The sequence below is a fragment of the Alosa sapidissima genome, chromosome 3 (assembly GCF_018492685.1).
Source record: "Alosa sapidissima isolate fAloSap1 chromosome 3, fAloSap1.pri, whole genome shotgun sequence".
NCBI lineage: Eukaryota > Metazoa > Chordata > Actinopteri > Clupeiformes > Clupeidae > Alosa > Alosa sapidissima.
Genome location: NC_055959.1, coordinates 24,443,811 through 24,458,244, shown reverse-complemented (window position 1 = coordinate 24,458,244; position 14,434 = coordinate 24,443,811). Strand labels below are relative to the sequence as shown.

The 14,434-nt window shown below is 40.7% G+C and overlaps 2 protein-coding genes across 2 annotated transcripts; one reads left to right on the top strand and one right to left on the bottom strand.

The window, feature by feature from the left end:
* Window positions 1–900: 900 nt before the first annotated feature.
* nup85 (nucleoporin 85) lies at window positions 901–8,021 on the bottom strand. The gene is made up of 19 exons (XM_042085518.1): window positions 7,854–8,021; window positions 7,419–7,512; window positions 7,165–7,327; window positions 6,978–7,048; window positions 6,802–6,845; window positions 6,600–6,669; window positions 6,199–6,320; window positions 5,947–6,081; window positions 5,221–5,343; window positions 4,959–5,090; window positions 4,712–4,818; window positions 4,424–4,507; window positions 4,244–4,309; window positions 3,921–4,072; window positions 2,406–2,523; window positions 2,211–2,311; window positions 1,848–1,999; window positions 1,572–1,667; window positions 901–1,166 (listed from the first exon to the last, which is right to left on the bottom strand). The coding sequence occupies exons 1-19, from the start codon at window positions 7,884–7,886 to the stop codon at window positions 1,068–1,070; spliced, it is 1,962 nt and encodes a 653-aa protein (XP_041941452.1). The 5' UTR covers window positions 7,887–8,021; the 3' UTR covers window positions 901–1,067.
* Window positions 8,022–8,287: 266 nt separating this feature from the next.
* On the top strand, window positions 8,288–13,963 carry LOC121705991 (small ubiquitin-related modifier 2). Its single transcript, XM_042087396.1, has 4 exons — window positions 8,288–9,087; window positions 9,954–10,085; window positions 10,348–10,419; window positions 12,339–13,963. Exons 1-4 carry the CDS (start codon window positions 9,067–9,069, stop codon window positions 12,399–12,401), a joined length of 288 nt encoding a protein of 95 aa, XP_041943330.1. The 5' UTR covers window positions 8,288–9,066; the 3' UTR covers window positions 12,402–13,963.
* Window positions 13,964–14,434: the final 471 nt, after the last annotated feature.

The following is a 14,434-nucleotide window of genomic DNA, read 5'->3' as shown; positions in this document are numbered from 1 at the left end:
ACAAAACCATTTTATGTACAGGCTGTTATTTATTTATTTATTTATTGAAATAGTAGTTTATTGTATTATTCAGTATTTATATTATGACAGTATTGTGATTGTATTCTGTGTGCTGCAGTCAGTCGCTGTGGTGTTAGGGACAGAGTCCTTACTTGGCCAAACTTTCCCCAGGTTGACCTCCCAACATCAGCATGTGTTGACATTTATGGATAAATAGATACTAAATTATTAATTTGAGGCATCAGGTCAGCCACATGGAAAAGTGATCCAGAAAGTATATGTATCTCTAGGCATATTTTTCCCAGGGAAAGGACCATAAATGAAGAAAACATTAACCTGTTAATAAGACATTAAGATGGTCGACAATATTTAAAGAGAATTTTTCAAAAGAAAATGGGAGAATCCATTTTGTCTTAAACACCTTAGCTGGCAGTGTTTATTTAAATTTAGCAGTTGCTGGAACATATGACCTTGCAATCAGTACCACAGGTACATACTAAACGGCGTATGGAAAAATCCATCATTTGAATGTGTCATTGAATCAGAGGCTTATATCCAGCCTCTATTCATGCATTCTTATCTTGTGTGGTGACAGCCTTCAGTGGCTTATCAGTTAAAGCAAGGAGTAAATGTTTATCGGTTTCACCCTGATATTGCATTAAATGAAGGTATTAGTAATATACCAGGGAACTGTGCTGGCTTTGAACAGCTAGCCTTCAAGTATGTGGTGTTGACAATTACATGTACATTATGACAGGCATACAACTCCATATAAACATGTCTACTGTTATGTGTGATGTTGCTGATGTTCAGATGTTCAATGTAAACATTCTATGTGCAATTTCGTTTGCTTGCATGAAGAATTAAAGCAGTGCATAAAAAAAAAAACGCTAATTCAAATCTCTTACAAATGTGTACAAACTAGGTACATTTTATTATCAAGGAATCAAAGTCTCCATTTCAGCCCTTATTATATATATATGTACACACACACACACACACACACACAGTACAAAATGGCAAACATACAAATAATAAACACAGTTAAGCCTCAACTCCAACACATCTCAAGCTTCTACGGTGCCCTCCTTCACAATCGCCATGGCGAGGTTCCGAGCCAACGCCAGTCTGAGGAGCTCGATCTTTGTGGTCTCAAGGTCTTCCTCCTGGAGAGACATTTTAAGAGCCATGTAGGTTAGACTACTGCATGTCCTTAATTACTAGAAACAGCCTTAATTCTCATATTCAAGTGGAGACTCTTGGGGAGGTGTAAAATATGGGGGGGGGGGGGTTGGAGTTGTAACGCCTGCGAATAATCAATCAATCAATCAATCAATCAGTTCCTCACCGGCTTAAAAACAATCAACCTCCACCTGAAATAGCTCACTACCACTATTTCAATTTCTAGGAAATGATGTATGTGTGCATGAAGTGCGACCTAGTTAGCCATTACTGAGACAGGCTGTTTTTAGTTTCAGCCCCTGTAAATTAATTGACATGAAGGCCTTATAATTATTCGTAAGGCACTTGTGAAACATGATCAGGAGCCTGCCCGAGGATGGCCTACACACCTGCATGGGTCGGTCAGGGTTGGGTGGGGCCTTTCCAGAGGTCAGCTCCTCCAAGCAGAACATCAGCTCATGTGTTTGATCCACTGAGAAGATCACCTGTGCCATTAAAAAAAAAACACATGGGAAGGTCAGAAGAACATTCTGGTTATGAACTCGCTCTCTGAAGGAGAACACAAGGCGCAACCTTTTGGGATATTTTGGGATATAGGTGATGGCTGAAAGAGAATTACCACGACAGCAACACAGCAAGAGAGCAGATTAGACGTATATATATACCTCTTTCTGTTCAAGCAGTGGCAGTGCGTCGATAAGCAGGGTCATCCAGAAGCTCTGAGGGGCAATCTTAGCAGTCATGAGGGACAGCAGGAGCTTGGCAGCCTCTGTGAAGCGCTTCTCTCCATACAGCCTGTGGAACTCCCGGTATTTACCTAAACGTTCCGGCAAAGCACCACATGTTCAGGTGAGGCATTTTAAGGATACCCTATGTGAAACCGGGTATCCGGGTGCACTACAGTTTAGTTGTGGTCTCCAGATGTCAGTGCGCAAATGTCACTAAAGATGGATTTATTAATAGAGTATAATCAAAAAATGCATATACTGTATGCACTGGTTTGCCATTCTGGATGTCCCAGTGCCTACCAAGGAAGGTGAGTCTGTCGCTCAGTAGCATGGCTGGCCCCAGGTTGTCAATCAGGTCCAGGTCAGAGAAGGTTCCGCGGGAGCAATAGTCCTGAAGGAACCTGAGGGAGTGAAGCACCATCAGGGTATTCAGATTCCTGACCGTGCATGTTATGATGTACACAACAAGAGTAAATGGTGGTGGGGTGTTTGTACCTTTCTGAAATGAGCGTGGCGAAAGCAGCATCTTTGGCCCGGATGGTCCAGGAGAGGGCAGAGCCCAGCCGGTTGTTCCGGAGCGCCCGCTTGGCCATGATCTTACAGATGCTGCGCACTGTACAACAACCAGAATACAACTTGGAATAACACACATCTTTTACATGTATGTATTACATGTATAGAAACCCATTGTATATGCTATTATATATATTACATAGTAGCATATGGTCTTCTTTCAGGCAGAGTCCTGCACGGGTTCAGGTACCCGACGGGTGACCTGCACATTTTGATGAAACGGGTGAAAAATATTCTACTGTGTTGGATGCGGGTCGGGTCGAACTGCGGGGGACACGGGTCTAAATCGGAATGAGCCTTTCATAAACAACACATGCGTACTGTATGCGTAACAATATGTTAGTAACACATCCTAAATAATATGCCTGCAATTTAAGTTGATAAAAGCATTTGAAATGCATATTTCGTGTGTAACCTACGTGCCTTCCCAAAACTCTCTAGGCACCTATACTTTCACTTTTAAAAATCACATGCGCGTAGTCTGATCTGCCTGTAGTCTTTCAGAACGAAGTGGCTGCTTACATTCATTAAAAACACCTAAAGATGACTCTTTTGACATTTTGTCATAGTGGAGAGAGCATGCTCGTTTATTTCCCAATATTGCTTAAATTGTGAGATCTATTGCCATCAAGCGAGCCAGATTTCTCCTATGCGTGGGAAAAGGTAGGCCACATTGTTTCCCATCCAATCTTGCACTCAAATAATATTTATATTTGCCGATAGTTGCATAAAGTTTCATAGGCTAATGCATAATCCGGTGTAGGCTATGACCGACCCATTCATTCATTTAATCTAGGCTAGCCTAGGCTACCACATGACTGCTGTTAATCTAAGTTTAATGATGTGTGTGCAGGGCGGTGTTTAAATCCTAAATTAGGCATTTGCGTGGCGATAGCCTTGTAGCCGCATCTGCTTGAAGAGTGGTAAAATGTGATCACTCGGAGTGTTGTATTGTGTTAGCCTAGGCTACTTTTCATCATGTAGGATAGGCCTGTCAACTTAAGCTGAAGTTGGATCTGCAGTGTTAATGGTTGTGTAATTAGTTCCTTAAACGTGTGTTTAACTCGTAACTCGCGTACAGCTCGGGTGTCGGTTTTATTTAATGCGGGTCGGGTCGGATACGGAATTTAACTAGCTCTGGTGTCGGATAACGGGTCGGATGCGGTTTTAAACATGACGGGTACGGGTGGGTGCGGATTTTTAAAAATGGACCCGTGCAGGATTCTGCTTTCAGGGACTCATGAACTTTATGAACACTATTATAAACTGTTGGAGTAGAAGAGAAAAGATATAATGACGAGCGCTTTAAGGCAGCAAGTTTTATAGCTAGCACAGGAGTAAACAAAAGAATTTCCACTCTACCCTTTGAGAAAATCTCTATATGGGGGATATGTGTGGGTGAAGATGTGTGTAATGGGTGCGCCAGCAGAGGTTTACCCTGTTCGTTCATCTGCCTGTTCTCACAGATGCGCAGCACCTTCAGGGCCTTCCGCTCCGTGTCCAGGGGCACGCGCTCGATCAGCAGCTCCAGGTACACCCGCCCGAAACCCTGGCAGTGGTCAAAGTAGTCCACTGCCAACTGCCACAGACTGGTCCAGGCAAAGAACATCATTCAGCCTCATGCTTACACTGGTATTATAACATGACCTGAATGGCCTCTAAAGATCAGACTTGAAATGACTCTCCCTTCCCCCAAACACATCCCATTCTGTGCCCAAATGCTGAGCTTGCTCAGACTGCAAAAAGCAAAGGACGCCCACCTGTGATGTGTGAACAGACCCGAGGCGTACTCCAGAAGCAGGAACTCCCGCAGGTTTGAGCCAAAGCTAAAGACACCACAGAACACACAGGGGAGGGACATCAGTCGTGAGGAACTGTGTTGGATGAAGCGCTGCTATTTATTTGAAGTGTGTGACTGACTAGGTAACAGAAGAACCTACTGAAGATTATGGGACTGCAGCAGCTTGCAGTGATGCAACAGATCAGTTAAGTGGGCCACAAACCACCAGTTGTTGAGAGCAATGCTGAAAACAAATACACAGAGAAATATTGAGATATATAAACTAATGTCTTTTATCCAGGAAAGAGAACAAACAGCCGTTACAGTGTAGCTTTCTTTCAAAATAATGGCATGCCTTTGAGGGGATTTGGCAGTTTATTTAATGACCTGTGAATATTCCAAATCCAAGTTGTGTTCAGTGTTAGTTATACAGTACGTGAGGGCCCACCTGCAGTCTTTTATGACTTGGTGAATGTCAAATTCAAAAGCTGCGAGAAGAATGCTGTCCAAGGGCTCAGGGGGACTTTGGGAGTCCAGGAACCTGTCCATGCACATCTGTAAAACACAAAATGCTGAATCTCTCTCTCTCTCTCTCTCTCTCTCTCTCTCTCTCATGCTCACATATATAAAGCTCTTCGGAAACTCAAAACACATGGGACAGTGTTCTCCCTGAGATTTAGTGAGGGGGTACGCACCTGTGCGTAGTAGTGTAGGTCGATGGGCTTGACTGTGGGGTGAGTATAGAGTAGTCTGGTCACCACATAGTGATACCAGGTGCTCAGCAGCTCCTTGTGCTCCAGAAGCGTGTCATCGTCACCCAGCAGGATCTGAGGAATCAGTTTGCACACACACAGCATCATACATTTATGAACTGTACTTTACTGTCTGGTTGTAGTGGTTGACCTAATGATAGACATGACCTGATACACTATGAACACAAATCTTGACCACCCTCACCTTACAGATGGTCTCCAGGTGTGGGTTGCTGGCGAAGGAGTTGTCCTGAAGGCTGGCGTCACACTCCTCATGCCATTGTCTCCACTTCACCTCAAACTCGGTCAGCGTCTGTGTGCTGCTAGGCTGCAGAGGAAAGGGGGCATATACATACAGTATAGAACATTTGTGCAAGAACAAGCCACTACAACATTAGTGATCTAAGATACTTGTTTCCTTGCAATGTGCCAAGCTCGATTGACCTAGAAATAAATGAGTTTGTTAAACAAGGGCCTAGTTATCCTATTTTGATGTTCTGATATCCATGTCACTTGAACGTCACAAGGTACATTGACAGGTCTTCCAACTAAAGATCATTCAACAAATCCATTATAGTTGCAAACTATTACAATTAACGTTTTGAATCTACAATTACATTAGGTTAACTTATCAAGGCTATGATCCATAAACTAACCAACAATATTAATAATAGCCTGGCCTTCCATGAGAGTTTAATTGATTAAAAGCTGCTACCATATTCATAACAACAGTCACCTCTCTTGATAGACAATCTCCTAAATATCTAAACAATCTCTATATCTATTCTCTTGCCTCCTTGTAAATCTTTTTTCAATGGTGTCGCAATAAAAATAAACTTTTTATTACCGTCACATCACACATTTCCCAAAATGGCAATGGCTGCAATATCCAGCTAGCTAAGAAAAGCAGAGCTTAAAATTTGGTGCTTACATTGTAAATTGGCATCTTCTGAAGTAGGCTGTCCATGCGCTTGAATGTGGTCTGCGCAGCAGGCTGCAGCACAGCCTGTTTAGCTAGCATAGACCGAGCCTCCTCCATCCTCCCCTGCAGCACAAAACTGATCACCTGGCAGGGGTTAGAGACAGAGACAGTGAGACACCCACGTGCCACCACACAGGCATCAGACTCCAGACTACAGACGTGGCTTAGGCAGGATGAGGAGCAGGAGAGCCACATACATACCACATCCCAGAAAAACTGGTGGCGTGTGGGACTCTCACAACGCAGGACGTCCTGAGCCTTCTCATCCACCTCTGCTTTGTGGAGCCGTACCCAGTCCAACAGATGAAGTAGCAAGGAGCCAGCTGAAGAAAAACAGAGATGCAGCAGCTAGGATTCAGAATGGGACTTTCAATAATATCAGCTCAACCCAGCAAATAGTTCACATTCTCTTTACTACAGCAAGTTTTAAAGTGCAAAAAAAACATTTGTTCAGTAAAGGTTTTTGCCAGGAAACTTGCAAAAGCTCCATTAAAACACTCCTGCCCAGGCACTGACTAACTGCCCAGCAATCCCACCCCATTCCTGCTAGAGCAGTTTGTGTTACGTGTCACTACACCAGGGGAGAAAGGCACAAACTCTACCTGGAGCAGCATCAATGAAGAGCACCTCACAGAGGTTCCAGATGAGCTCCACAGCCAGAAGAATAGACACCTGCAATGAAAGGAAGGGTTTTTGTAAATAGATTTGTATAGAAATGTGTGTAATGTAATGTATGTAGAGAAAGTGTACCACTCAGGTATGACCATATGCATACGGTGCTTTTCAAGACAACCAGTTCTATACCTGGTTGCCATACTGTGCTGCTAGTGCAGGATCTCGAGTTGACACTGGAGAGGAAAGTGAGACAAAGAAATGTCATTTTTCACCAAATAAGTAAACAAATGGTCAAGTCAAAGTCCTTATATTTAGAGGCTCTGAAGTCGGGGCCCAGATACTAGAGCACTACTAGGAAGAGATACCTGCAATTTGTTGGAGCTCTTCCATGCACGCTCTTATAACAGACCTGTAGTTTTTGCTGATACTGACAAATCTGCAGGAGGATGATTAAAAGTACAGCAAATGAATTACAATTACCCCAACTTGTAAACAATGGGAATAATATATAAAGAAGAATCTATATAGAAGTAAACAATATATTGGCCTTACTGTGGCTTTTTGTTTTTGCTTGGCAAATCATCTCTGATATTCTGAAGTCCAACAAAGATGTGATGGGACTCATTGAAGAGCTTGCGCAAAATTGGAGAATATATGTCTTCATCTTTCCTCACTACCTGCACGTCTGGACAGCTTGGTCCCACTGATTGTTTACCTGTTATATATTCAGTACAAATGTATTTAATCCGAAAACGTTACAGAGCTTGAGAACACGGTCTACACGGAGTTCTCAATATCTGACTCACCTGCGGCTTTGTGACTTGTCTCATAAACTAGGATGTCTCCGGGTCCCCATACGAAGCCAATGTGTTTTTCTTTTGAGTTTATTCCTGGGATAAACTGCAAAAATATGTTTATTTTCACATGTGCACCAGCTGCAACAGGATAGGTAGGCCTACACAATACTTTTCTAGAATGGCTGAATATGCGACATCTTCATTCAACAAATATGAACGAGTTAACGTTAACTAACGTTAAATAAATAAGTTCACGTCAATTCTGCGGCCATCATCCTGTTCTTTTAGATATAGTTCCCCATTATAGGCAACACAAGAACGATAAATTCTTGGAAAGTAAGCGGTGATAAGACAGACAGGCTAACATTGACGTTTAGTTAGCAGCACGTTAGGGGAAGGAGCATTTATGGATAGAAGAACGTTGATCTTAGATCTAGTACTTACAGTAATTGTTGGCTCTACATCTACCTCCTCCATTTAGTCAATATTGTTTTAAAAATATTTGCGAGATGAGATCTCTTGTAATGCGAATGGCCAAGAACTATGTCAAGTTCACTGCATTCACTGCATTCACTGTGCACGAACCATAGACAGTAAAAGAAAGGCACGAACTAGCCGCCTCAACTACAAGGACCTCAAGTAGTGCATCTTAGCGCCTGATCAAAATGGAATGCAACATTTTCTTTAAAATATCTCGCCCTATCACAGATCAAATTATGTATAATATTTAAATTAAGATTAAAAAATAATATGTGGTAGAAATTATCACAACCGACAATGAGGGGGAAAAACACTTTTCACTATGATCACTGATAACTAGTTAACAGAATAATTTCCATTAGGCTACCATTCATAGGCTTCCAATTATACCTTTAACAACATGCACTAAAGATAAGTAAAGTAGATGAATTGGGGTGAATATCCTTTATCCTAGGATAAAGGATATTCTAAATGTTTATATTAACTTGACATGCATGTGGATGTTAACTAACTCATATTGTAAAGTGTGCTTTAATGGGAACTATCTTAAATGAAACATTAGTTGTGTATTTCGTACCTTAATAACATCCCACAGATAAATTCTTAACTTGAATTATACTTAGCCAGGTCATAAACAAGATGGCTACAGTAGCAAGAAGGCATGGTGTTGTTACCTGTGACTAGCTTAATTTTGATTAACAATGTGTTAACATTAACATTTAGTTAACATGTTTCTATATGTGACAATATTACATGAGCTACTTAGGCTAATAAGAAACAAATATTGCCATGTTGAACAGATTTTTGCAATGACATGTTATTCATAAAACATGGATTGTTGTGCGCGTTCACGTGAATAGCGCGACCAAACCACACCTCCTAAGTGACATCACAGATCTTCATGAAAAGACAACAAAACAACTCATTAGCTGTTTTAAAACATTTCAACATGGGAATTCACTGGAGTAATGGCAGCTAGTCTCCATTAGTGAGATTGGAGCTAAATGGGATGGAATGCCGTATTGATTTTAGACAAAAATTATGCATGGGTGAAAATGCGCGTTCCCTCGTGAACGCGCACGCAAGATCGGCTTTAAGTGGGGGGGGGGGGGCGTACGCGCGCGCACGTTGACTCTTTGTGTAGCAGGGTAGAGAAGCCCAAATACAATTAGCTACCATGGCCGACGAAAAGCCCAAGGTGAGTGAATTTTAAGATTTCTTGCTGTTCAACTTTTACTCATTAAATGCAATATGAATGAAATAAAATCAAACTTCTGACAGGTCTTGGGGGGGGGGGGGGGGGGGGGTTATTCCCCTTAGTGGATAAATACTGCAACTACTCCTTTGGAAACACCGGAAGAAACGTGAACGCGCTTGCAAAGGCGCGCAGTTAGCATTTTAGCTTTTCTGTTGTAGGAAACAAGCTAATTGAATAGCTCTAGGAATATCTTTATCTATGAACGATATATGCACGAGAGCAAATACATAATATTCCAAAATCACTTTCTATAGGATGTTAGTTCATCGCCTGTTAACTTGCACCTCATGTAGCCTACGTAGTGGTTTAAGATTTTGGCTGACAGAGCTAACCAGTTTTCTGGCTAAATTGAATTCAGCCAGCCAATAGTGTAGCATTGACCAACATAAGTGCTTCACTATCCGATTCTATGCTGTACTAGTAGTCATAATCATTGGTACATTGAAGGTGTCTTGATAATTTTGTTATCTCGAGTAACATTGTTAGGTGTTCTTATTAAGAAGTTGTCCAGAACGAGTTGACTTGACAAGCACGGGTTAATGTTATGGAACATGTGGAACAGTTACATTATGCAACAGTGCTTTCATAAAATCATATAGCCTAACTGAGTCTCAGTCTCCCTCACTCAGATATTAACTTTTAGAACTTTAACGTTATTTTAATCATATTTTGTTAAGAGAGGGTTTATTTGTGCGTGCCTGAACTTTAAGTCACATAGGGAAGTGGGGCTGTGTACGAATGTGCTATTGAAAAAAAAAGATTCAGGTGACCCGGTTGAATCGTATGCATATGCTTGTATTTCGCAGGAGGGAGTGAAAACGGAAAATAATGAACACATCAATCTCAAAGTGGCTGGACAGGATGGCTCAGTAGTGCAGTTCAAAATCAAGAGACACACACCACTCAGTAAACTGATGAAGGCATACTGTGAAAGACAGGTGAGGTGCAAATAAAGTCAAATTCTCAGGGTGGAAGTGGGTGCAGCAGCAGTGAAGTAGGCCTATGTGAACTTGTGGTAATGGTTGTGCTTAATTGTTTGTAAATCAAATAGTCAAGGAAGACAAAATAAAAATAACAACCCTGTCACCTGGTGCATGATATCAATAGCATTTGACATATATAACCATTTGAATATGCTGCAAATATAAAGTTATAAATATATTTGCAAATATAAATGTAAATGTAGGTTTGTCATTTCAGGGTCTGACTATGAGGCAAATTCGATTCCGGTTTGATGGACAGCCCATAAATGAGACAGACACGCCTTCACAGGTAATTAAATCCAATCAGAGCCATAGAAAGAGAGAGTTGCGGCACTCTTTGATGTCGCTGCCACATGAACAAAAGTTCCAAAACAACAGTGTTGAATTGCTGTATCGCAGGCGGGTGGGATGTACTTCTGGATGCTGGAGGGCGTAATCTAGTAACTCATTGACTACTGACCAAGTGATTGGCCGTTTTCAGTTCCAAAACTCCCATAATCCAGCAACTGGCATGGAAAAGCGCCTCCATCTTTTTCCATGGTCTCTTAGGGGAGTGTCCCCACTCTATTTTCTCTACCGCTCTGAATCCAATGACCCGTCTCAGTCTGACTTGCCCACACGCAGGTCACTTAAACCATCCTGTGTAATTTAGTCTTATCTTGAGCAGAGTTCGAATTACACTATGGCAATTGGGGGGGGTCTTTTCAATTCAAATATCAAGGGTGTAATAAGCCTGGGTGCCAGTCCGAACTTAGTCCTGCCCACAACATTTGAGATCGGGAAGTTCGGTCTGGCATTGCTCCATTGTGGAGCAAGTATGCTCGCCCTAGATTGGGCGAACCAGTCAAATCGGGCTTTACGATGATGGACAGGTGAGCAACAGCGCCAGGTCTATCACGTCATCTGAGCATGCTTAGATTAGGTTTAAGTGTGAAACAAAAACACTGTGGCTAGGAGACATGGCTTTTAAAACCCCATATGGAAAATGCATAATATTATTTAATGAGGTTTTATCACTGAAAACAATTATTTCTGAAAACTTTGGCCAAAGTTGAGATGTGGGAAAACTCGTGGTTTCACTTTCATCAAGGGAAAACAGCACTGTTGCATTGTGACATGTTCCCTCGTTCATTTGAAATGTCTGATTGACCACCTGTTTGAGGGATTTGCGAGAGCCTTTCCCAGCTGTTTAACATAGCATATCAGTGTTCAACAGAATTATTTTTCGAAACGGAGGGGATATAGGCTATCAGTTTTTCCTAATAGCCTACCCTACTACGTATCTCTTAGATTTCGCTAATGAGTGTTGTAGGCTATAGGAGTTATTGACGGCACTAACTTTTACAAAAGACCAGAAAACAATGTTAAGGCATTTGTGGAGAAGAAGGATGGTTTGTGTGTTTTCTTCCTACACCTCACGGTAAGCTATTTTGTTGTCTGATTGGTTAGGTCTATCCAATTGAATGCAGAAGAATCCCCCCCCCCGTATCGGCTGAAACACGCCCCATAATTACGTCCCAATGGAGCAGTATCATACTCATATTCTGACTAGAATTTAGTATGACTACTTCAGGCTAGTGTAATACACTTGTGTGTATTAAAGGTAGCAAACCCCCACGAGTCTAGTTACGCTAGGCTAGGCTACATCAACACACACTAAGGTATGCATGAACATCAACAGAGAATAGCCTATAGGCAGTTACACAGGCAAGATTCAGAAGTTAAAAAAAAGCAATACACGCCAGATGTACATATAATATTATTATTGCAATCCCTCAAACTGTAAATAAATATTAACTTTTTGAATGTTCAATTAGGGCTTAGAACATAGACTTCTCCTGGAATATAGAATAAAGACATTCATCTTTTATCTAAACAATTTTTTTAACCTTTTGAAATCAAAATAAGGAATTGATAGGAACTGGAATTGATAAGCAGATTCAGAATCGGAAATCATACAGTTTGAGCAATACTCAACCCCTAATCACAATTTTAAGTGGGGTAGATTCACAGAGAGTATTGATCCTTTGTCCTGTTTGTATAGTATATCACAACATTTAAGATGCTCAGTAAACTCATGGTAAAAGGTGGCCTGGTAAACCAACTCATTCGCAAAGTGAAAGTAGAAGTGAGGATTTGACTCGCAGGAGTTAAAGCAGATTTTTTGCAACATAAAACATATAAACTGAATCAATGTTTTCTTGGCAGCTGGAAATGGAGGATGAAGACACAATTGATGTTTTTCAGCAACAGACCGGAGGCCTCTTCTAAAAGGGTGAAGAATGTTCCTCTTCTCCACCCTTCCAACTTATACAGCTGCACCTCCTCACTTTTCCCAATATCATGTTCGAGCTGAATCCGTTCTAAAGTAGACCATCTCACAGTTTAATGGATCTGCTGTTATACATTGGGGCTCTGTTTGTTTCATTTAGATTTTTTTCTTTTTGTACATATATTAATTTTGCAAGGCCAATGCTACATCTGAAAATGTTTAAGTGTATCGCTGCATAATGTTCCAAGCTCACTATCCTGGCACAGTTGGCTTTTACTAGAGGTTAGGTTTCAGATATGTTGGTGTTTTGTGCTGTGAGGAGACAAAGGAGTCCAATAGGAAGTAAGTAAACTTGGGTTTCTCTGTTGTGTCCATGCATCGCTAGTGTTCCTATACTTTAGTCACATGTTAGCCACATTGCTATCTCACTGGATTTTTGGTAGCCATATCCAGCCTTATCTATTATAAACTATACTAACAGGTTTTAAGTAAACATGAGCTTAACTTTAAGTAAGGTTCCTGATTCCTTTGTCCAAAGCTGCACATCACACAATATACATTATTACTACATTATTATCTCTCATACTCTTAATTCAACTCATCGCCATGGTATTAGCTTGCAATTATTTTATAACTGAGGTGGAGATGGCTGGTGCTATACAAACCAAATCCTTTGGCTGACAAATTAGGTTAGTTCTAAAGCCATTTGCAATAAATTTGTGACATATGCACTATCCTGTTACCGTGAACCAAATCTGTATATGTGTACGGAATTCTGCACTGTACCTAAATAGATATTAGAATAAGGTTAAGATGGACATGCATACAAATACAAAATTGCATCTTATCTAATTAGGGTTAGATAAATTAAATGAGACGCAATGGAAAAGCAGGGTAGCGGACAGGAGGGCGCTTGACGAGGTATGGACACAAATAAATCATTGCTTCCATTGGACAAGAATATATGAACAAATATCTCCATTTATACATGTATATGATTGGAACTGTAAAACCCTAACTTTTGTTCATAACCATACGTGTATTTTGTTTTGGTGGAATGGTGAGTTGAGAATGAGTGGCACCCCAAACAAAAAAGAGATTTATATACCAGCACACCAGTATTTACATGACATGATATCATGATATGGAGAGAGAACAACACAACCTTTATTTTGAACACTTGTACAGTCATTTGTTTGATTTGCTTCCTGACAGTCTTCAGGTCATGATTAGCCTTACAGTGAATTTCAGAAAGTTGCGTACCACTTTAGAAGCCATAAGCCGTTTTGATTATGACCGGCAGGGGTTAGACCGCTTGCCTCATTCCCTGAAATTAGAGTGGCTCCTCACCCAACTTTTCTGTTATGTTTCATAAGATTTTATATCTTTATATTATAATTACAAATATATACAGTATATAGTAGCAGTCATGGATAGTATGGAACTGGTTGGATTAGGATGGAAACAAAATAAGGAAAACCCTGAAGGATGTTTAATTCAAGATGAGTATCTGTATTGTTGAATACATTTCTTGTTTAAATAAAGTTGTTCATTTTTTAAATATAATTCTAATTCCTTGACTTCTGAGAGGTTGTGGTCAGCACAAACAATCTCTATAAGTTATATTTATCAGGACAGACAGCCATGAGCTGCAGACAGCAGTGTGTGTGGGGGATTTGTTTTGAGATTTGTTTTGATAGTCGGAATCTATAAATGGATCGTTATAATGTGATACAATACTCAGCTACAGGCAATAGGTTAAAAGTCCAGCCAGCTGTAGGAAAGCTGTCAACGGAAAGCTATTTGTGACTGATACATGATTATGATAATGGCATAATGCGATATTCATGCTGTGGTTCCATGGCTAAACTTAGATTAAAACTGTGGGTCAAGATTAGCAATAATCCCATTATGGATTTATTTGCACTCTGAACTTTTATGTTACTGCATTTGTGATAACCCATAATTATCCAGGCTTTTATGTGTCATCGGCAGTTATGTATGTCATGTGTATTGTGTGTCATTATGTATT

Coding starts and splice junctions, on each gene's coding strand:
- LOC121705991 (XM_042087396.1), top strand. CDS start 9,067: ATGGCCGACGAAAAGCCCAAG. Junction 9,088..9,953: donor TGGCCGACGAAAAGCCCAAG/GTGAGTGAATTT, acceptor TGTATTTCGCAG/GAGGGAGTGAAAACGGAAAA. Junction 10,086..10,347: donor AGGCATACTGTGAAAGACAG/GTGAGGTGCAAA, acceptor TTGTCATTTCAG/GGTCTGACTATGAGGCAAAT.
- nup85 (XM_042085518.1), bottom strand. CDS start 7,886: ATGGAGGAGGTAGATGTAGAGCCAACAATTACT. Junction 6,082..6,198: donor ACCAGTTTTTCTGGGATGTG/GTATGTATGTGG, acceptor AACCCCTGCCAG/GTGATCAGTTTTGTGCTGCA. Junction 5,344..5,946: donor AGAAGATGCCAATTTACAAT/GTAAGCACCAAA, acceptor TTTCCTCTGCAG/CCTAGCAGCACACAGACGCT.